Genomic DNA, 23095 nt, shown 5'->3' with positions numbered 1-23095 from the left:
TGGACAGGAGATTTCAAATTTTTTGCCATATTCCGCAGATGAAACGATGAAACCTTTTTGATATTGGATTTAAATTGCAGGTCCTGAAAAAAATAACACAATATTTTTTTCTTTATTATCTGAGATCAATTTAATCACATCTAAATGAAGTGACTGACTAATCAGCTTCTCTTTTACTCAGTTCAGATTAGGGGTGTAAATAATAATCGTTTTGTATCGATGCATCGATCCAACAGCTGACGATCCGAGGTCCGCAAGAGAATCGATTCATGTTTTTTTTTTTCCTCCGGTCTATTTTTATCCATTTGCTCCTGGGCATAATTCTCTCTCCCGTGCTGCGGTGGCGCTAAACCTATTTTGCCCTCCTGCCGCGCTTCCTGGTTATACTCCTGCAGCAGTGTGTTGCAGTAAGCTTGACACAGACATTTTTAAATTATGCTCAATGTTGAAGCATGGTCTGTGCTATACGCTGTGGGTCTAGATACGGCCGAGGCGGCGAGGAAGTGGGGGCGAATTTAGTCCGACGACGGAGGGACATGAGGGCCAGGTGGAAAAAGGGTCCCCGCATTCTCGCGCACCTGAGCGTCTCTCAAGGGGGCGGGGACGTCTGGAGCTGAGGTATTGGATTGCACTCATTGCACTGATTATGTGCAGTATTTTTTGATGCAACTTTTCTATTTCTGTTATTTGCTGTTGTGTCTAAAAAAAATAAAAATGCTTAACGATATTACAGTTTTCATTGATTTATTTCAAACTTGAAACTTTGTTTAGCCTGTAAGGTGTAAAAAAATAAAAAATAAAAATTAATCGATTAATCGAATACTCGAATCGTGGTTTATTCTTGAGTATCGAAAATAATCGAATCGTTGGGTCAGGAAATCAATACTGAATCGAATCGCCATGATGAATGTGATTTACACCCCTACTTCAGATGCTGCCTCGCCTTTCAGAGAGGAACCAATCATATTTAGAGGGGTGCCAATGATCTTGTTTTCAATTCAACCAGTATAATTTATAAAGAAGCCCATAAAATCATTACTTTGAAGAGCAGGGGGAATTAATAGTTCAAGACAGCTATGGCTCTGGGTGAGTTTGGCAGCAGGCATTAAAAGAAATCTAGGATTATTCTTATTCTCCTCTATTAATGCTGCTTTTGTTTTATGAAGTGTCATTCTGTTGTATGTTAAATCTAAAATTATAAATGAGTACTTGAAGAGAATGAAAAAGAAATAAACCAATTTAATTGTTGATGCTTGCTATGTTTAAGGACATTTACCAAAAAACTCAAATTTTTTATGTATATCGAAATGGAATTGTGCTATCAAACTATAATGAAATGCACGAAAAACAAAAAATACAAACAAACTAAGAAAGAACTAAGAAATAAAAGGCTCAAACTGCTTCCATATAGTATTATGGTATTATCCAAGTATTATATTGTATTTATGATTCTTATTTTTATGATTATTGAATTTAATACTACATTTATATATTTAGCTCTTTACACTGGCTACCAGGTTAACCAAAGTGCCTTAAAATGAGTTGAGAACTCTTAAGCCCTTGAGCAACAAGGAATAAAATGGCGTTAAGGTAAAATAAAACGACAAAATGTCACATTACTTTGTAATAAACTGGATTAATTCCTTAGTCTTGTTTAAAGGAGTCATGAAGTAATACATTTTATTTCACCTGGGTGTTTATTCTATGAACTTGAATAAACACCTCTTTTACAATCCACTTTTGAGTTAAATATTAAAACTCCATTCAAAGTTGCAGAACGTTGTTCCATTTATAGAATGAAAAGAAGAGCGTATATGTAGGGTGGGACAGAGATTAAATAATCTGCAGGTTTTAGTGGTGAGGCAGCCTTTAACTAAATGATCTGTCTACCACTGTACTTTTAAAAGCTCAAGCTTGTAGACGGTTATGGTCTCATACCCTACTTAATTATTTGCCACAATGTTTATATTAGGTAAAAGTTCATTTTCTGTGACAAAAAAACCCGAACAAAGCATATCCAATGCAAAGGCAGTGTAACTAACTCAGCATTTCATGATTAAGGAAGTTTAAAAAGAAGAACATGAACTTCCTTCAAAAAAAGGCTAATTGCAAAATCCTCTGCACTGCCACAGCACTGATATTTTTCTTTTCCCATGAAGACAACTGTTAATTTAAATAGGTAACGCTGTTATTCATACTGAAAAATATGGTTAATGTTTGTAAATATATAAAGCTTTTTGGACTTTTCATTTGCATTGCTTTATTTATGGGTTTTCTATAGTTCTTTTAAATTGATTGGTTTTAAATGAATGTATATTGGCTGGGAGGCAGTAAATGAATGGCGCGTTGGGACTAATGAAATCCTCTAACTCTGACCAGTTTTTACGAACACAGCAGCTGACGCTTCATGCTTTTAAGTGAGAGATTTAATTAACTCCTGGATCTGATATAAAAATCCTATGTTTATAAACCTCTTTGTTGATCAGGTTGAAAATGGCAATTGTGAATCCATTTTATGACCAGCGTACACATTTCCAGTCTGAAAATGGAAAAATTAGATTGTATTCACTCACTGTAAATGCTACCATTCAGTGCCACTCTAAGCAAACATTAAATCTCCTTCTATTGCTATGCAGACAAGTTATCAACTCTACATCCCTTCTCAAAAAAGTAAGGCCTGCAAAACATTACACTGGGCATTCCCAATGCCCAAAATTCATGGAAGGGATTTATCAGTTTATCAGTCTTATTCAGCAAAAACTGTGCTGTACTTTGTGAACCTTCTTGCCTCCACTTCCCCCCATAGATACTGATAATGCCAATTGGATGAAATACCTCTTGCAAGTCGTATTTTTGTGACTGCACTTTTTCTACTTTAAAACCACAGGCCGTTGGAGCCTGTTTTTCCAGGTATCATTGGCAATTACAAGTCCTTCCTTTTACTCTTAGACTTTTAGAAACTGAATCCTGCAACAAGTCTGTTCTTGCCCTTTTTTTCTTCTCTACAGCTGGATAACGATGTGAATGTGAAAAGAAGGCCATATCACAACAGTCTTGGCTTTCTGTGCTCGAGGAGCATCTCTCCAGCCAAGATAATTTAAAGTGCATCACTACTGCAGTTTGTCAAATGCTATCTAGCGGCTTTATGACCAACACACTATTCTAACTGTAAAACATTGTACTGGCATCAGTCAGGGAAACTTGACAGAGTTTTTGAGATCTGAATACATTGTTATAACATTATTATCTCTTATTTTCTGACTTTTTACACTCCAAGCAGGTTGTTGATGTCAGGTAAAGTTAATTTGTTTTGTTGTACTTAGGAGCAAAGTAAACCTCAAAAAAAGGTTTGGTTATTTTTGCTGTTTTTCCACCTTAACTTCGGAACGATATGTTTTTTTTTAAACCATAGGAGAACTTGGTAGATCTTTCATTCATATATTTTGTTTGGTTGGTGTATTTTTTTTGCAAATCGTTTAATCTGTCGATTATATTTTCGATTAATCGATTAATAATCGGATAGCCAAAGGTTTCTTAAAGAGGCTTTTTGCTAAATTAAAGCATTTGTTAAAAACATTTCCACTTTGAGGAGTTCTGGATAGAGCATATTGACAGACCAAAACAATTTATATCTTAAATGCAAAATGTTTACATATTTTTTTTTTTTTACAATTTAGGTATATTTACTGCTCAAAGCGGGTTTCTGTGTCAGCTAAAGGCGTGTTTTACAGTCTCTATACTCCAGTTAACGATGAAACGATTACTAAGTTAGTTGATGATTATTTCAATAATTGATTAATCTGATGAAATGTTTTAGCCCTAATATTTTTAATGTGTTTTTTTGTTTGATATATGCATGGTTTCACTTGGTCTTTAGCTTTGAAGCCATTTATTATTATTTATTTATCTTTTATATCTTCAATGAAGATGACAAAATATACTGTATTTATCTGAATTGGTATGTTTTTCCCTCCTCTGGAAACCACCAAAGCCTATTTCTGGTCATCATGACCTTTTTAAATAAAGTTAACCTAAACCATGCCTAAGGCTTTTAATTATCTATTTATTTGCTTTCGCACACGTCAGTACTGAGGTATTTACTCAACCAAGAAGTGACATAAGCGAAAGTATTTTCCGTTTCTTCATTTTGAAAGTGTTTATTTAAACAATGCTTTAAATGATAAGTAAAGGTTGATGCATTTCATTTTTGGGGCTCCATAGGATTATTTTTCTCTAAAGCTAACAGTGCCTACTAATACTAGAAAGAATTTAAGTTATTGATAATACGTTGTTTAATATAAGCAATTTGAAAAAGAATAATTAAAGAAATCAACATCTGATTGTACAGCTATTATTTAAAAAAATTACAATATGAGCCAATTGTATTTTATCTACAATAGAAAAATACCTTGTTTTTTATTTTTTGTTAATATACCCTTGAAATTGCAGACTCGCCCAAATTGTTGTTATGGCAAGCATAGTTTGGCATCTTGCAGCTTACAAGCCACATCTACAGTATTACTCCAAATGTTCTCAATCAGGCTACATGAAATTGATCGGCAATCACACATGCATGAGGTGTGAATTCTGCACCTTAATCGAAAAATGTTGCTTTTCTTGAAGAAGACTGTTTAATTTCAGGGCGAGGTCTTTTGTTTCCTATGTCAGCTGCCTTGTGTAGACAGGCTTGTAAGCTGCATCATAAATGCAAAGAAATGCAGGTTATTCAGAGTTTCCAGCTCATTTTATACAATAATCTCAGTATTTTATACAGCATAAAGGCTCAATTTGAAAAGTAAGTTGAGGGTTATTTCTCTTTTATTTCAATTGCAGATATAATAAAGGTACAATAAAACAAAAATTTTTTTTTGATGTTTTTCTCAAAATGCTTGAGGTCATGGTACACTTTTATCAGTGTTTTTTTTTTCAACTTTATTCTTGCACAATTTTGGCCACATTGGTGTCAGTGGGACAATGTTTTGACAGCTTGTGAATTAAAGGATGAATTAAATTTTCTTAGTTTTTTTTATATGCCTTTGTAAGCCAGAATGATCAACCTGTGTCTCTTTGACTGCTCTCTTGCAATATTGACTAAATAATATATAAATGTTTTTTTTTTTTTTTTATCTCCCACTGTATGTATTCAAAATCTACGCATTTCTATTCATGGGATTTAAAAATGCCATCATTTTGATTGTTTTATTTAAACTTAAAAATATAAATTCATCAGAATTATCTGCCAGTTTCGGACCCTTTCAGTGTAATGAGGTAGAGATATTTAAAGGGCCAAACAGTATTTATACTAGCAGGGCTTTAAATCCTTTCCTAGAGAATAGTTGGCTTTACTAATGTGTTGCACTCCTTTAGTTTCCACACTGTCCAGATTTTTGTTTACCACTAAATATTCTAAAAACACATTTGTATTTGTTTGGGTAAGCAGTGGAAATGTATAGAAATAATTGGACCTGCACATCAGGGATACCAATTAAGTTTTGTCCGTATCTGACTTTTAACACATGTTGGAGCCATCATGCTGATGTTTGCAAACATCAAAGGGAAAACGGGACCTCAACCTTTGAGTTTTATCAGAAATCTTGATGATCTATTATAAAGCTGTTTGAAAAACTGCCTGTGTTGGTTGGTCAACCAACCAGGCAGGGGTTGGGGGGACATCATATGCTGGGAAAAAATAGGGTTTGGATGATGTTGGGTTGAGATTCAGAATTGTTTTGTTTCCACTAATCCACTCCTTCGCCTTCTGTAGCTCAGGGTGATATCAGTAAATCACTCTGTTTGTAGATGTGTTCTCATAACTAACTAGACCATATGCACTGTGCAATACCACTAGCAGCAAACATTAAGTTTGCTATATTTTCATTGTTGTGAAACAGGATTATTTATAAGCATGTTTCACTGATCAAATTATATTGTCCTTTAAGTTAAGGTCACCTTCCAAGGTGCATGATTGCAATATAAAAGCTCATTTTTGACAGCTATGTTTATTCTGAAACTTAAGTGGGAAAAAAAAATATTAGATTGGGCTGGGAAAAAAATTACTTAGATAAGCCATATCCCCCAGCCCTGCTTGCAAAGAGCAGTACATAAAAGATCACCAACATTGAAGGTAAATTGTGCTGTTTTGCTTTTTGCCCTTTTGGTTAGAGAAATGTGGAATAAGTGAGTAGGTTGTTGTGCCTTGAAGGAAAAAGGTGAACACTGTTTGAAAATATCAGTTTGGGTGAGGCTGTAAGGGTGAGAAGGCAGTGGTGGATCTACAAGACAGAACTTACCATCTTTCTTTAGTTTTCCTTGTTAATTCTAAGGAACCCGTTAACAGGATCTATTTTAACTGTTGCATGTTGAGGCGTGATGGCTGATTATGATTATGCATCAGTCTGTGGCATGTATCCTGGTACTCATCCAAGATGGAGGAATCTCCCGGCTGTCCTCCTGTCCATGTGAAACTGTTGGCCTGCTGTTATCCTGGCGGCTCATTGCGGAGATCTTTTATTTGGACGTTGACTCCGATTGGCTGTCGATGGCGTCAGTCAGATAAACCGGGGTGGCGTGCGGCACCTCGACTGTAGGGCTCAGCCTGGTTGCTAGGAAACAGACCAAAGACCCCCCTCGCCAGGTCACAGGGCCTGTCTTTCGGTTATGTGCATGTGTTTGTCTACATGTGCAGCTGTGTGAGTGACGAAGCAGATTTATAACTCGAAAGCTTTAAAGTGGAACCGCAGTGTTACACTGTGTTCTGTTGCTCTAGCTTTCTCTGGCATGCTGCAGGCACACAAGTGAGTCTCCGCCCCCTCATGTCGCCTCAAACCCAGCTGTGCCCACATCTCCTTCACACTCACACGGATTCCCAGCCCTTCTCATCCGAGGAAGCTCACTGGAAATGATGCATTCCCTCACCGTCCTTTATCCTACACATCAGATAAAATGCATGTGATGCTTATACATGTCCAGACCTGTTCTAACTCAAACCCCTTAAATCATCTCTGAGCCCAGTGAGTGCATTGGAGCTCTGTTTGAGCTGAAACTCCTGGACCTTTTCCAAGTTCAGGTTTTTTTGGATTGCAATTGGACAATGCACATTAGTGAGCATGGGTACATCCTGAAAATGTACCAGATTTGACCTTGCAGGCTAATATTTAGCTGAAGTCCCCAGGCAGGCAGATGGCATAACACATCAGATATATTAATAAAATGTGCAAACGCATAGATGGAGACAAACAAACGTAAAAGATAATAGTCTAGTGATTAAATAAAAAAAGGAAACATTTTATTTCAACACACATTTTATAGATTATGTGCATTTCTTTCTACTGTTCTTGATGAATATAATATAACATTAGAACTAATGAAAACCCCAAATTTAGCGTTTCAGCAAATTAGGCTTATTATTAGCATGATAAATTATGATTTTTAATTCATAAATATCAAAGACCTTGTCCATACACTAAACAGTGGTTGAGGGAATTCTTGGTAGGGTCTCCTTTTGCATGAATTATTGCATCATAGTGGTGATCGGCCTGGGTCACTATTGAAGTGTAATGGAAGCCCAAGTTGCTTTGAAAATGGCCTTCAGATGTTAGCTGGTTCTGGTGTCTCAACTTCTTCTTGACAATACCAAATATAGCGATTCTCTAAAGTATACCCCTTGATCTTTTCCACATTATATCATATTACAACCACAAACAAACATAGTTTATTGGAATCTCATATGAAAGACCAACACAAAGTGGTGTACAGGTGCTGGTCATAAAATTAGAATATCATGAAAAAGTAGATTGATTTCAGTAATTCCATTTAAAAAGTGAAACTTGTATATTATATTCATACATTACATACAAACTCATATATTTCAGATGTTTATTTTGTTTAATTTTGATGATTACAAATGACAACAAATGAAAATCCCAAATTCATCATATCAGAAAATTAGAATATTACTGAAGACCAATAAAAACAAAGGATTTATAGAAATGTTGGCCAACTGAAAAGTATGAACATGAAAAGTATGAGCATGTACAGCACTCAGTATTTAGTTGGGCCTCCTTTGGCCTGTATTACTGCAGCAATGCGGCGTGGCATGGAGTCGATCAGTCTGTGGCACTGCTCAGGTGTTATGATAGCCCAGGTTGCTCTAATAGTGGTTTTTAGCTCTTCTGAATTGTTGGGTCTGGTGTATTGCATCTTCTTCTTCACAATACCCCATAGATTTTCTATGGGGTTAAGGTCAGGAGAGTTTGCTGGCCAATTAAGAACAGGGATACCATGGTCCTTCAACCAGGTACTGGTAGCTTTGGCACTGTGTGCAGGTGCCAAGTCCTGTTGGAAAATGAAATCTGCATCTCCAAAAAGTTGGTCAGCTACAGGAAGCATGAAGTGCTCTAAAACTTCCTGGTATGTGGCTGCGTTGACCCTGGACCTCAGAAAACACAATGGACCAACACCAGCAGATGACATGGCACCCCAAACCATCACTGACTGTGGAAACTTTACACTGGACTTCAAACAACGTGGATGAAGTGCCTCTCTTCTTTTCCTCCAGACTCTGGGACCTTGATTTCCAAAGGAAATGCAAAATTTACTTTCATCAGAGAACATGACTTTGGACCACTCACCAGCAGTCCAGTCCTGTTTCTCTTTAGCCCAGGCAAGACGCTTCTGACGCTGTCTGTGGTTCAAGAGTGGCTTGACACAAGGAATGCGACAGCAGAAACCCATGTCTTTCATACGTCTGTGTGTGGTGGTTCTTGAAGCACTCACTCCAGCTGCAGTCCACTCTTTGTGAATCTCCCCCACATTTTTGAATGGGTTTTGTTTCACAATCCTCTCCAGGGTGCGGTTATCTCTCTTGCTTGTACACTTTTTTCGACCACATCTTTTCCTTCCCTTCGCCTCTCTATTAATGTGCTTGGACACTGAGCTCTGTGAACAGCCAGCCTCTTTAGCGATGACCTTTTGTGTCTTGCCCTCCTTGTGCAAGGTGTCGATGGTCGTCTTTTGGACAACTGTCAAGTCAGCAGTCTTCCCCATGATTGTGTAGCCTATAGAACTAGACTGAAAGACCATTTAAAGGCTTTTGCAGGTGGTTTGAGTTAATTAGCTGATTAGAGTGTGGCACCAGGGGCCATCAATTTTGAACCTTTTCACAATATTCTAATTTTCTGATATGATGAATTTGAGATTTTCATTTGTTGTCATTTGTAATCATCAAAATTAAACAAAATAAACATCTGAAATATATGAGTTTGTATGTAATGTATGAATATAATATACAAGTTTCACTTTTTAAATGGAATTACTGAAATCAATCTACTTTTTCATGATATTCTAATTTTATGACCAGCACCTGTACATTTTTGAAATAGAAATAAAATCAAGTTATTTAAAATATTTTTACAATTAAAGGATTGTAAAAAGCAACCAATTGACTTCAGAAGTTGCCTTAATATAATGTCAGTGCATAGTATAACCCTGCAGAGGTTGGTTCAGAAAATGCTTGGGAGCGGACAGCATCATGAGATCAAAGGAACACACCAGACAGGTCAAGGGTATAGTTGTGGAGACGCCTAAAGCAGTTTAGTCAATATTCAGTAATAGGTGAATAAAATGATTTAGCAAGCTTTGAAAATCTCATGGAGCACAGTTCAATGCATCATCTGGAAATGGAAAGATTACGGTAAAGTGGCAAGATTTCTGAAATCAAACCTGGCAACATTTCTAGCTCATACATATAAAAAAAGAACAAGACATCTCAAGTGTAAAATCCAGGAATGTGCCTCTCCGCACTTTTGGTATTTCTTAAGATGAATAAAATTAATAAATCGTTAGTGTTATGAATAGAAATCTAGAACTCTGGGTTTTGGGGAAGGGGGTTTGTGTGTGAGTAGAGGGGTAAAGGGTGGTTACCAGGGCTTTACAATGTTATGGGGCCTAAACAGCTCTGCTGTCCCCTGAGGGGAGAGTGACATTAGGAAAAGGAAACCCAGAAAAGTAAATACAAATATTTATCCAACATTTAGCCTATGCCTGAAGCTGTCTGTGGAGACAGAGTTCCCTCACTTCTGCAATAAGGAGCAACAAATTCTCATTCTGTTCACATCTACATACCATAGAAAATTAGATTTTCCTGGGTTAACATGGATAAAAAACAAGTAACGGTCAAAGCCTGTAGATAAAGATGATATATGTTTATTACTGTCAAATGACCTCATCATCGGCCTCTGCATCTCAAAGAAGTAGATTATTGCGATCCATGCACAGCTCCACTACTTCCTGAACTGCAGCAGCTCCTTTGTTTCCCGTCTTTCATTACTGGACAAGCTGATTAATCCAGGTGTGTTAGGCTGGTCACTGAGATCAGACACACCTGGATTAATCAGTTAGGGTTAGGGTTAGGGTTAGGGTAACGATAGAGACAAGTTTGTGTGTGTATGTGTGTGTGTATAGGTTTTATATATCCAAACTGAGTGGTAGAAAAGTTGACTTAAGCTTGGAAGTTTATGCCAAGAAAACACAATTGTAGATCAGCAAATCAACTTATAATATCTCTATTTATCATAACTATCTCAGAGTATAAAAAAGGTCGACAATCAGTTCTAAAGCATCTTTAGACAAACCCTTGTTGATCCCTGCAGAACCACCGAACCAGATGAGCGTCTTTTAAGGAGTTTTCCATCATTCTGTCCTTTTTACTCATGACATCTGCAACCCTTTGTCTTTTCTTACTTTTTGTTGATTAGCTTAGTTTATGTCACGTTTTGGGTCCTCCTCTTTAAAACAAAACAGATCAAAGCCTTATTTTTCTTTTTTTATCCTAGGCTCGAACCAAACATTTATCACAAGAATCAGACCAATCCAATTGAGATGAGCTAATTAACACACTTACCATAAGACAGGGCAGCTCCCCATCATTTGTGACTGGGTTCTGTTTAAAAAGTGGTGCAGTCTGTACTCTGTACTGTAATAACACTTTATAACATTTTCCCTCTCATTCATAAAGCAATAAAATCAGGGACATTTCCAGGTACAGGTGGTCCAAAACGTGGACTGTCCCCAGAAATCGGGGACATCTCGTCATTGTAGAGTCATGTACAGCTATAAAGCATCATGCTCTGGTGGTGCTTCTCTTTAGCAGGAACTGGGAAGAAGGTCAGAGGTGATGGGAAGATGGATGGAGCCCAAAACAGGGCAATCTAGGAAGACAACCTGTCGGCAACACTGTGGACAACGACCCTTAATGTTAGGGATGGGCATTTATCTAATCTTGTTTATCATTATCGTGATAGGTTGCTCGTTTTTAAATGATCTTCTAATAGATGAATTAAAATCAATAATGAATAAAAAAATCCAGAAAATAGGTGAATTGGGAGATTTTTTTCAAACTATTTTTGTTACTTTTCTTTCATTTGTATCCATTGAGGCACTGATTGATTCTAAGAATATGATTAATTTGCAGTTATTGTGAGATGTTTATTGATATAAATCAAAGTACTTTATGTAGCTGGTGTCCTGAAGAAACTGAATTAAATGTGTATATTCTTGAAGAGTATCATTTGTGATTGTAGAGCTGTGTTTGCTGTGGTAAGAAGTCACAGAGGTGCCTGAGAGGGACTGCAAAGAAGTCATGTTTTTTTTTTTTATGATAACTATTATCATTATTACGATAATATTAGCCATTATCGTGATTTTAAATAAATATGGCCCAGTCCTTCTAGGCTTTGAATCCTGGGGTTGTGAGTTCAATCCCCCACCCCCACAGACTGCCACTCTGGGTCCCTGAGCAAGACCCTTAACCCCACACTGCTCCCCGGGCGCTGCACAATGGCAGCCCACTGCTCCCCAACGGGATGGGTTAAATGCAGAGAAGTAATTTCCCTCTGGGATTATTAGAGTATATATAAATAAATAAATAAACATAATGTATTAGAATGCCCAGTCAAAGTCCCGGCCTAAACTCAGTCAATAATCTGTAGTAAGATCTGAAAACTGTTGTTTACAAACACCCCACATCTAATCTCACTGAGCTGTTTTGCACATTTCGGCCTCGGGATGTGAAAAACTGGTAGAGAGGCGCGCTAAAAGGCAAAGTATGGACTCAGGGTACTCAGGGCTGAATACTATACTCTTTGTTTTCCTCCACTTTCTGTTGGTATTTCACATAAAACTATATATACATTACAACACAAACACACACACAAATATATATATATTTATATCTATAAGGGGTGGAACGGTTCACAAAATCCATGGTTCATTTTTTTTTTTTTTTATGAAATTAATTTAAAAAAATAAAATAATGAATTGTAATTATTTTTAATGATTCGCGGAAACCATGGATCATTTCCGCATGTTTTGCTGCTTTAAATTGAATCCTCTCGCGCATGCCCTCTACGATCTCCAAGGAAGTCAGAGCGGAGCGGACGGGAGCCACAGTGGAGGCTGTAGGCTTTGGTTTGTGCAGCCGGTCTGGAGCGCAGCGGGGCGGAGCGGGGGTTACTGACGGAGTATGTGGGATTTCGGGGTTAGCATGACATGTTGGTCATGTTGCTGTTAGCATAAACAAAACGTGTTGCACAATGCTTGCACACTGTTGCACTTTTATCCACAACTTTCTTTCCGCCGTCATCGTAGGTCACTCTAAATGCAAAGTGGTTCCATACAGCAGACCTATAAAGTGTTGCTGGCGCGTCTTCCAACTCCTGTTCTTTCCCACTCGCCATACCCACACAGTTCTCCACAACAACTGATTTTTTTCTGCTACACCCGGCTAAGCTTCTTCACTTCTTCTTCTTGTTTACTACTGGTGGTTGGCTTTGGTCGCAGTACCGCCACCTTCTGCTCTGGAGTGTAATCGCTTCGCCTATGAGAAAATGGAGCAGCCCATGAACCGAACGCAACACACGCAAACCGAACCGAGACAGTCGAACCGAACGGTTCTGACGGTTTTCAAAAACCGTTCCATCCCTAATATGTATGTATGTATGTATGTATGTTTGTTGTAATATGACAAGATTTGGGGAAGTTTAGGGGTATGAATACCTTTGAAAGCAAGTGTAGATGATCAATAGTGTTTAGGCCCTGTGGGCATGCTGACCTATCAAGGCCAGTATTACCATATTTATCTAAGCAGGTGATGGAAATTAAAATCGTTACCTATATATATTTTATCAATGGAAGGAAGCATGAAGTTTTCCATAATTTCCTCGTAGACAATTCTGCCTAACTTCAGACTTGATAAAACACCTTGGTTGAAAATCTGTGGATGGCAGCAGATCCCCTAAAGTTGTCACTGGAAACTTTACACCTGAGGTTCCTTTCTTGGAAGTTGCATTTGGATGCCCAAATATAGTATTTTAGTGATGGGCTGATCTGTAGAAAACATTATTCCAGAGGAATGGGCTTTTCTCCAGCTTCCTTCTAGGAAACTTAATTCTGCCATCTTGTTTTTCATTATAGAGCAAAGGTTTACTGTAGTTCCAGCACACCCCATGAATGTTAAACCTGGACAATCTTTGTTTTGTATCGTTTATAGACTTAATTTAGTGACATTCTGCTGATTCTGTCCCTTAGTAGACTAATTAGGCGTCACGGTTTACTTTTTAAAGGTTTCCACCTTTAGGATGATGACTTTTTAGATTGAATGTCAGTTTTTGTCCTCTTGAAGTTTAAGACTGATCCAAACTGAGGAATGTAACATTCATGGTCCAGGTTTTGGATGCAAAGCTTTGATTCTGGCCATAGAATGTGAATTGCAAAATTTCCCCAAACTCTTGAGTGGTTTGGCTTCACAATCCTCTCATTTTGTACCTCCCTGCAAACCCTATACATTTTTCTTTTCACTCCATTTGTTTCTTCAAACCGGTTCTGTATAGTTTTTTTCTTCTTCCACTAAACTTTGATTAATATGCTGTGCATACAGCCCTCAGTGACAGCCAGGTTATTCTGTAAATGATAAACTGGCTTACGTAATCCTTTTCTAGTCTGACTAGGCTAAGCTGCTCAAAGCTTTCACACTTATGAGTCACATTCACTCATCTGCATGGATTAATGCTCACACATTCATACGCTTGTATGATATGGTTGGCCACTTGTGGTTAACATATTGCTCAAGGACACTTTGATGCAATGTCAGAAAATCCATACCCTAACCCTCAGTCATCTTCTCCTATCAGTAGCCGTTTTTCATAACTGTGTGGATTACTTTAAAAGTATCTATTTCAAAATCTTATGCTTTGGTATTCATGTACTGTTAGAAATGTCCATAAATTTGCTCCAAATGCAAATATTGTCACGATGCTGATGAATTAACTAAGAAATATACCAGTAGTAATAGTATAAAAATATTGTAACATTTACTAGCAGTAATATTCTGATTTTATTTTTAGATTAATGCAGCTGCATAATAATTTTTTCCGATAGTAATAAGTTTTAGATTTTACATCACCTGTTTGTTTTTGCACATTAACATTTGAACATCTGATAGTACATCAATATTTGAATAAAAAAAATAAACAATACAGGTCCAAGAATAGAGCCCTGTGGCATTTCTGCAACATAAGAACATTTAAACCCACCGATTAAAGAAAATGTGATCCGTTTTCTTTATTAGTTTCCAAATGTTAGCTTCTTAAAGAAAATCTACGTATCAGTTTCGATATCAGAAACTTATTACCAGTGTTGGTCATTAGTCTCATCTATTTTCCTTTTCTTGGACCAGCTTTCTGTTTTTTCTTTTTTGTTATTTTGCACCCTCTTTATTTTATCCCCTCTGCAGCCTTAAAGCCAATTTGCATTTTGCAGGCATTTCTATAAGCAGAGTACAAACAGCCTGCTAGTCAAATTCACCCCACCGTAGTGCTTTGCCTGTGGTATCTGTTTGAGTTGAATTCAGCTAATGTAACCTGTTCTCACACCTGCACTAATAAGCACAAACGGACACAAACATGAGGTATCTGTTGGTTAACTCCTCCAATCCTGTGGAAAATGTTTGCAGTCACCTTATTAAATCTTAATGAGTAGCTGAATAATTAAAAATAAAGCTGCGTAATGTCACCTGGAGTTGTGTTTTTTTTTTTTTATATATATATATAATTTTTGACAGAAAAAGTAAAGCAGTGATGTCTTAATTCTGAATTCTGCTAGGTGCAAGTCATTGTAGGGTGGAAGTGGTTTAAATCTGCACTGTGCAATGCTGTTTGGTTGGATTTCAGCTTTTATATGAGGCTAAACCGCACTGTCGTGGCTCTAGAGAGGATGGGCTGTCATTGATCTGCCCTGTTTGACTCTACTGGGGTTTCAGGATTGGAATCTTAGTTTGTAGGGTTGTAGTTTATCTACATCTGACCCAGGCTGGAACGAAGTCTCACATGTGTTTCAAATGCTTAGTCAGCTCTGGTTCTAATGCTTAAACCAGTTATTGCAGTTAGATCACAAAGCTATTTTAAAGTCTTGCTGTTTAGCTACACATTTTGTAGGCAATTGATTAATTTCTCAGTTTCTAATAATAAAAAAAAATCATGTGAAAAAGATAAGCAGCCCCCGTTAAATATTCAGGCCTTTCTTAGGAAAGGCAAAGTATTCCATGTCTAATCTCATATCTCTTTTAATGTCAGAAAGATAAATAGCTCTAATTTTAGCTCCCTGCATGTCAGGCCTGTTTGAAGTTACTCCCTCTGCATCTCTTTGACATTAACACCCAGGGGTTTCCATTTGGTAATTATCAGCCAGTTCTTGGTTGATTTGCTGGCATGATGCCCCGCTCCGCTTCCTTTTGGACATCTACTACCCCAATCCCACCATAAAGCCCTACAGATTCCAGATGACCTGCATCCACCTGCCTTGTCCCCTGTGCAGTCCACTTCGATCCAGAAGGTGGCTCAGAAGCCGCCCTGCCAGAACCAGCAGGCTAAAGGTCGGCTCTCTTCTTCTGGCTATAAGGAAGCTCCACTCTGCTTTATGCCTCCTAAATAAACTCTGGACCTCCACCCACGTGCTTCCCTCTCAACTAATAGGATCCTGTGATCTGCAGGTGTCTACAGGCTTTTATCTGTGAAAGAGCTGCTCCTTAAGAAAATGTAAGGATTTTATTGCCTGATTGTAAGTTAGATGTTGGTTGTTACACTCTGGGTCCAAGAGGATCAAGATTTCAGTTTGGCTTATACAACAAATTTACATTAAACTTTGCTTTGATCCCTGAAACATTGACGCTTCCACCTCCATGCATTATAGTTGGAATGAATGACTGCAAAGCAAAACATGTCAAGTATTAAGAAAAAAAAAAAAAAAGACCATACTTAAACATGGCATCTAAAACATGATTCAGAAAACGGCGCCAAAGAATGGGGGGAGACGTTTGCACCGATGTGACAATGGCCGATATCAATATATGATAATACACTTCCTATTTCTGATGTCACCAATGCTTTTTATATTTGTATACACCATTTTGAGATGGTGAAAAAGCAAACCCAGCTAAATATATTAGGTTTAAGGAGGGTAATAGGGGCTGCTCAGTGGCGCAGTGAATAGCAAGAAGGTTCTGGGTTCAATTCCTGGCCCAGGGTCTTTCTGCATGGAGTTTGCATGTTCTCCCTGAGCATGCGTGGGTTCTCTCCGGGTACTCCGGCTTCCTCCCACAGTCCTAAAACGTGACTGTTAGGTTAATTGGCTTCTCTACAGTCCCCTTAGGTGTGAATGTGTGCGTGAATGGTTCTTTGCCATGTTTGTGTCTGTGTTGCCCTGCGATGGACTGGCGACCTGTCCATGGTGTACCCCGCCTCACGCCCATTGACTGCTGGAGACAGGCACCAGCACCCCTCACGACCCGACTTGGGATAAGCGTGCTAGAAAATGGATGGATGGGAGGAGGGTAACAATGCTTCAAAATGCAGATATGAAGCATGATGTTTCTTTTATTTCATGTTGTTTCTTTTCCATTTTGCTGTATTTCCTCTGGTTATTTTGTGAACGCCTGCCTGACTTTTTATGAGAAAATTTCACAAACGTCACTTGATGTGCTTGATGTGCTGTCGGCAGAGTCCTGGAGGATGCCCTGAAGCAAAACTGTGCCTTTTAGATGGAAGTTCCTCACTATATTAGGTCACTGTTTTTACTGTTTTTTTTTTTTTTAGTGCCTACATCTTCAGCACTTTGATTCAATCTGGTTCTCCTGTAACTGGTTGGTTCAAATTTGCCAGCCCTTCCATTTGGACAAACCTTTGAAACTTTGAGGGTAGATGGCATTTTAAAATCTTTGGTTCGAACAAACAGCAGATTTGAGTGTGAACAGTGTGTTTTTTAGTTGTTCGCTTCATTGACAGAGCAGGAGAAAAACCCACCAGATTCAGAGCTTTCCGCTGTTTGGAGCTTCTAATGGGGGAAGTTTCCTGTCTCAGATCTAATGTCATTGGGTTTAATTATGATGCCAAGACTGATAAGATTCCATTTAGGGTAAATTATGCTCAAGCAAAAAGATATTTATAGAAAAACATGTAAAGAGTGTTTTATAAAATGTAAAGCTCATATTCTTTTTCGTATTGTAATGAAGCCCTAGTTGATAATTGCATTTCCCCCCCCCCTTTTCTCCTTAGTGTGCTGTTTTGTGGTCCATAAGCGCTGTCATGAGTTTGTCACTTTTTCCTGCCCGGGGGCTGACAAGGGACCTGCGTCTGACGTAAGTAATGAAAGTTTAGAGAAACACGCACTCCTTGTAAATGTTTATTTCTTTGTTAATTGCCCTTGAAGTCAACGTAAACAAATGACTCATTTTGCAGTAGTGGTATTTAATGCGATATTAGAAGAAATGCTCAATGCTGCAAGGACAAAGTTATGTTATTTGTAAAGCAAAAGAAAATTAACAAACTCGTTCAGATAATTTTTATTCAGTGCGTTATATAAAACAAGCACATCATGTGGAAAGTAGCCCATCTCCTTGAAGATTTTCATATTTTGTCAATAACATTTAGTTTACTAACATTTTGTGTGATGTTTCATCAAAGAACAAGGCATTACAAGGCTGGGAAAAAAAAAAAGCTTTAGGTTTTCTTTAGATGAATAACTTGAAAACAGGAAATGCTTTTGTATTGAACCTCATTCGCTCTTGTACCCTTAAAATAAAATCAATTTAAATATAGAGGTACTAACTCTAGAGGATCTGCAGAGATCCACAGCTCAGGTGGGGGGATCTATTTACAGGACAATCATAATCTCTACATATCTGTTCTTTTTGATAAAAGAGTGGCAGGGATTGACATTAACACCTTCCAACCGCACTAGATGGAGGTGAATTTCAGCTGTGGCAGGAAGCACAGCCACTCAGCCACACTGACCACCTTGAATGGCTGGATTCTATAAAGATTTTCCATAGTAGTTTTCTCAAATAGCGTCTAAAATATTAAACAAATTAATTCCAGATACTACAGCACAACAGCTCCCATGAGCACAGACTTTTCACAGTGTTTACTCATTGGTCGGTTGATGAATGGTGTCACTTTAGACAGGCGATCCCTGTGGAGAACAGCTTGTAAAGTGGTGGGGGCAATAATGCCGTGGTGCATTCAAGGAGTTGGAAAGAAAATCCGACAATGGAACGAATGATAGAGAAGACAAAGAAAAATATTCCACTGTTTAACGCTAAGTGGAAAACATCAGGTGAGGAAGGATTGTTCTCTGAACCTGAAGAGAGTGTCATGCACTGCACTGACTATTTCGCCAAATTTTCTACATTTTTATTCTCATGCAGGTTTATTTTTTCTTTGTTCTCTTCTGTGTCAGTATGCACTGTAGATGAATATTAAAACTCATGTTATTAGTTTTCTTCCAGTTTACTTTTTATCTTTTAACTTGTCTATTTTCCTGCACCACTTTTAGGATTCAGTAAGAAATCACAGTTTTTTTTGTTTTTGTTTTGTTTTTTTACTTTGTTCACTGTATATTTCATATAAAAGGAGCTTCACACAGATCCTTATCGTACCCGGATAATTATTAAACATTTTATGTAGAATGTGTACAAGGGTCATTTACTTTTAAAAAGTTGTAAATCTAGTTCAACTACACTTCAGCATGGCAGCTTTAATCATATTAAATGGAAATTCTAACAACAAACTTGTGGCTGGTAACTGAAAAAATGCTTGCACTGTTAACTGGTCTTCAAAAATAATTCATGTCAAGCCCTGATTTCAGTAAAATATAAAACCACAGGAAGTCCGGTTAGTAGTTTACCATAAGTCACACAAGGGACATTTGATGTCACTGGTGAAATCAGAGCCTTGCATATTGCCAGATCCTCATTGTGAAGCGTGGTGGCAGCAACATTCTGAATATTTCTGGTTAAAATGGCTTAAATGATGTTTGAATAAAAAAAGGCCACCATTAAAGGTCCCATATTATGCAAAATTTACTTTATTAAAAAAATCCAAAAGTAATATTTGTCTATTTTCCCTTCTCTCACTGCCTTGTTCTACCTCTTAATTAATGTATGCTCAAAATGTTCTGTTTAAAAAAGCATACTCTTTATTTTTATTTATTTACTTATTTTTAACAGTGTCCTGTCTGGCAATGTGGCAATAAGAATAATTGTCTTGATGCCAAAAAGAGCCCAACAGATTTTACTTTCACAAGTGTAGCAATAGGGCTATCGCATAGTGTTCTGCTTGATTTATGTATATAAATTGCTTTATTATAATTATGCAGGGAGTTTTACAGATTATATGGACACTGTAATGTAAGTAGAATAAGAAAGGAAAAACAGAAAAGGAGAAAAGATGAAAGAAAGAGGAGATAAAAGGGAGATAACAATAAAAAGCATACCCTTTATGAGGTCATTTGGGGAAACAACAACTCCACCCCCTCTCCCTAAGCACCCATCTAGCAGGCACTATCTCTCTGCTCATTGACATAGGCTGTCTGAACGTCCACCCTAAACCCTAAATCCCTCACTCACTATATAGAGCCTGGACCATATACAGGTGCTGGTCATAAAATTAGAATATCATGAAAAAGTAGATTGATTTCAGTAATTCCATTTAAAAAGTGAAACTTGTATATTATATTCATACATTACATACAAACTCATATATTTCAGATGTTTATTTTGTTTAATTTTGATGATTACAAATGACAACAAATGAAAATCTCAAATTCATCATATCAGAAAATTAGAATATTACTGAAGACCAATAAAAACAAAGGATTTATAGAAATGTTGGCCAACTGAAAAGTATGAACATGAAAAGTATGAGCATGTACAGCACTCAGTATTTAGTTGGGCCTCCTTTGGCCTGTATTACTGCAGCAATGCGGCGTGGCATGGAGTCGATCAGTCTGTGGCACTGCTCAGGTGTTATGATAGCCCAGGTTGCTCTAATAGTGGCTTTTAGCTCTTCTGAATTGTTGGGTCTGGTGTATTGCATCTTCTTCTTCACAATACCCCATAGATTTTCTATGGGGTTAAGGTCAGGAGAGTTTGCTGGCCAATTAAGAACAGGGATACCATGGTCCTTCAACCAGGTACTGGTAGCTTTGGCACTGTGTGCAGGTGCCAAGTCCTGTTGGAAAATGAAATCTGCATCTCCAAAAAGTTGGTCAGCTGCAGGAAGCATGAAGTGCTCTAAAACTTCCTGGTATGTGGCTGCGTTGACCCTGGACCTCAGAAAACACAATGGACCAACACCAGCAGATGACATGGCACCCCAAACCATCACTGACTGTGGAAACTTTACACTGGACTTCAAGCAACGTGGATGAAGTGCCTCTCTTCTTTTCCTCCAGACTCTGGGACCTTGATTTCCAAAGGAAATGCAAAATTTACTTTCATCAGAGAACATGACTTTGGACCACTCACCAGCAGTCCAGTCCTGTTTCTCTTTAGCCCAGGCAAGACGCTTCTGAGGCTGTCTGTGGTTCAAGAGTGGCTTGACACAAGGAATGCGACAGCAGAAACCCATGTCTTTCATACGTCTGTGTGTGGTGGTTCTTGAAGCACTCACTCCAGCTGCAGTCCACTCTTTGTGAATCTCCCCCACATTTTTGAATGGGTTTTGTTTCACAATCCTCTCCAGGGTGCGGTTATCTCTCTTGCTTGTACACTTTTTTCGACCACATCTTTTCCTTCCCTTCGCCTCTCTATTAATGTGCTTGGACACTGAGCTCTGTGAACAGCCAGCCTCTTTAGCGATGACCTTTTGTGTCTTGCCCTCCTTGTGCAAGGTGTCGATGGTCGTCTTTTGGACAACTGTCAAGTCAGCAGTCTTCCCCATGATTGTGTAGCCTATAGAACTAGACTGAAAGACCATTTAAAGGCTTTTGCAGGTGGTTTGAGTTAATTAGCTGATTAGAGTGTGGCACCAGGGGCCATCAATTTTGAACCTTTTCACAATATTCTAATTTTCTGATATGATGAATTTGAGATTTTCATTTGTTGTCATTTGTAATCATCAAAATTAAGCAAAATAAACATCTGAAATATATGAGTTTGTATGTAATGTATGAATATAATATACAAGTTTCACTTTTTAAATGGAATTACTGAAATCAATCTACTTTTTCATGATATTCTAATTTTATGACCAGCACCTGTAGTGGGCTTTATAGAGAACTCAGTTTTGTGTTTCTTATGTGTTGCCATCTCTTACAAGCTGCTCAGATAAGTCTCCAGCAGCCCATTGGTCAAGCTTCCCCTTTATCTTTAGTATCGTTCCACGCTCTAAACAGCCATCTTTACAAACTCTGACTGGTTGTCATGGTTGTGGGTTGTAAGGGGGGGTTTTATGGGCGTGGCATCGAAGGGCTTGTTTAGAAGAGGGCTGAATGAGATTTTTGGGTCATGTGAGAGGAAGTTTCCTGCACAGACAGCAAAAACATGCTCCGAGGGTCGTATTGTTAATATTTTTTATTTTTAAATGTAGAATAATTTGAGACCTTTAAATAAAATCTATTATTGGCACCAAATGCCTTGCGACTGGAACAGACAAATAGAAAGATAGACGAATAGATGGCTAGCCAGCCCTAGACTGAAATCAGGGGTGTCCCATCCCCTGTCCTCCAGGACTAGTTACAGCTTGTGTCCTGTTTGTTTTAGTCTATGTGCTCCAACTCAGCAGATCTGTATGGCTGCATTGCCTCCTCACTATGTCATAAAGCTAACATTCATAAATTTATGGGGGTGTGTTAAACCGGAACGTTTGTAAAACATGCAGGACCGACATTAAGTACAGCTGGTAAAGATTAAACAATCTTCAAGTGCAGGCTTAAATACAACTGTCGGTGGGGGTTGAACATAACGGCATGCATCACCTCTGAGATGGAGATATATATATGTATATATATATATATATATATATATATATATACACTATATTGCCAAAAGTATTTGCTCACCCATCCAAATTATTGGAATCAGGTGTTCCAATCACTTCCATGGCCACAGGTGTATAAATTCAAGCACCTAGGCATGCAGACTGTTTTTACAAACATTTGTGAAAGAATGGGTCGCTCTCAGGAGCTCAGTGAATTCCAGCGTGGAACTGTGATAGGATGCCACCTGTGCAACAAATCCAGTCGTGAAATTTCCTCGCTCCTAAATATTCCACAGTCAACTGTCAGCTGTATTATAAGAAAATGGAAGTGTTTGGGAACGACAGCAACTCAGCCACGAAGAGGTAGGCCACGTAAACTGACGGAGCGGGGTCAGCGGATGCTGACGCGCATAGTGCGAAGAGGTCGCCAACTTTCTGCAGAGTCAATCACTACAGACCTCCAAACTTCATGTGGCCTTCAGATTAGCTCAAGAACAGTGCGCAGAGAGCTTCATGGAATGGGTTTCCATGGTCGAGCAGCTGCATCCAAGCCATACATCACCAAGTGCAATGCAAAGCGTCGGATGCGGTGGTGTAAAGCACGCCGCCACTGGACTCTAGAGCAGTGGAGACGCGTTCTCTGGAGTGACGAATCGCGCTTCTCCATCTGGCAATCTGATGGACGGGTCTGGGTTTGGCGGTTGCCAGGAGAACGGTACTTGTCTGACTGCATTGTGCCAAGTGTAAAGTTTGGTGGAGGGGGGATTATGGTGTGGGGTTGTTTTTCA

The 23095-nt window shown here is 38.3% G+C and overlaps 1 protein-coding gene across 2 annotated transcripts in view; it reads left to right on the top strand.

Moving 5' to 3' along the window:
• The window catches only part of LOC119783658 (protein kinase C beta type-like), a 68297-nt gene that overhangs the window by 15681 nt on the left and 29521 nt on the right, over window positions 1-23095 (top strand). For both annotated transcript variants that reach the window (XM_038285282.1, XM_038285281.1), the window contains exon 3: window positions 17604-17686. In XM_038285282.1, the coding sequence (XP_038141210.1) occupies window positions 17604-17686 (83 nt within the window). The remainder of the gene's footprint in view (window positions 1-17603; window positions 17687-23095) is intronic.

The sequence above is a fragment of the Cyprinodon tularosa genome, unplaced genomic scaffold (genome assembly GCF_016077235.1).
Source record: "Cyprinodon tularosa strain WSP-4 unplaced genomic scaffold, ASM1607723v1 ctg21, whole genome shotgun sequence".
Lineage (NCBI taxonomy): Eukaryota > Metazoa > Chordata > Actinopteri > Cyprinodontiformes > Cyprinodontidae > Cyprinodon > Cyprinodon tularosa.
This window is presented reverse-complemented; position numbering and strand designations above follow the sequence as displayed.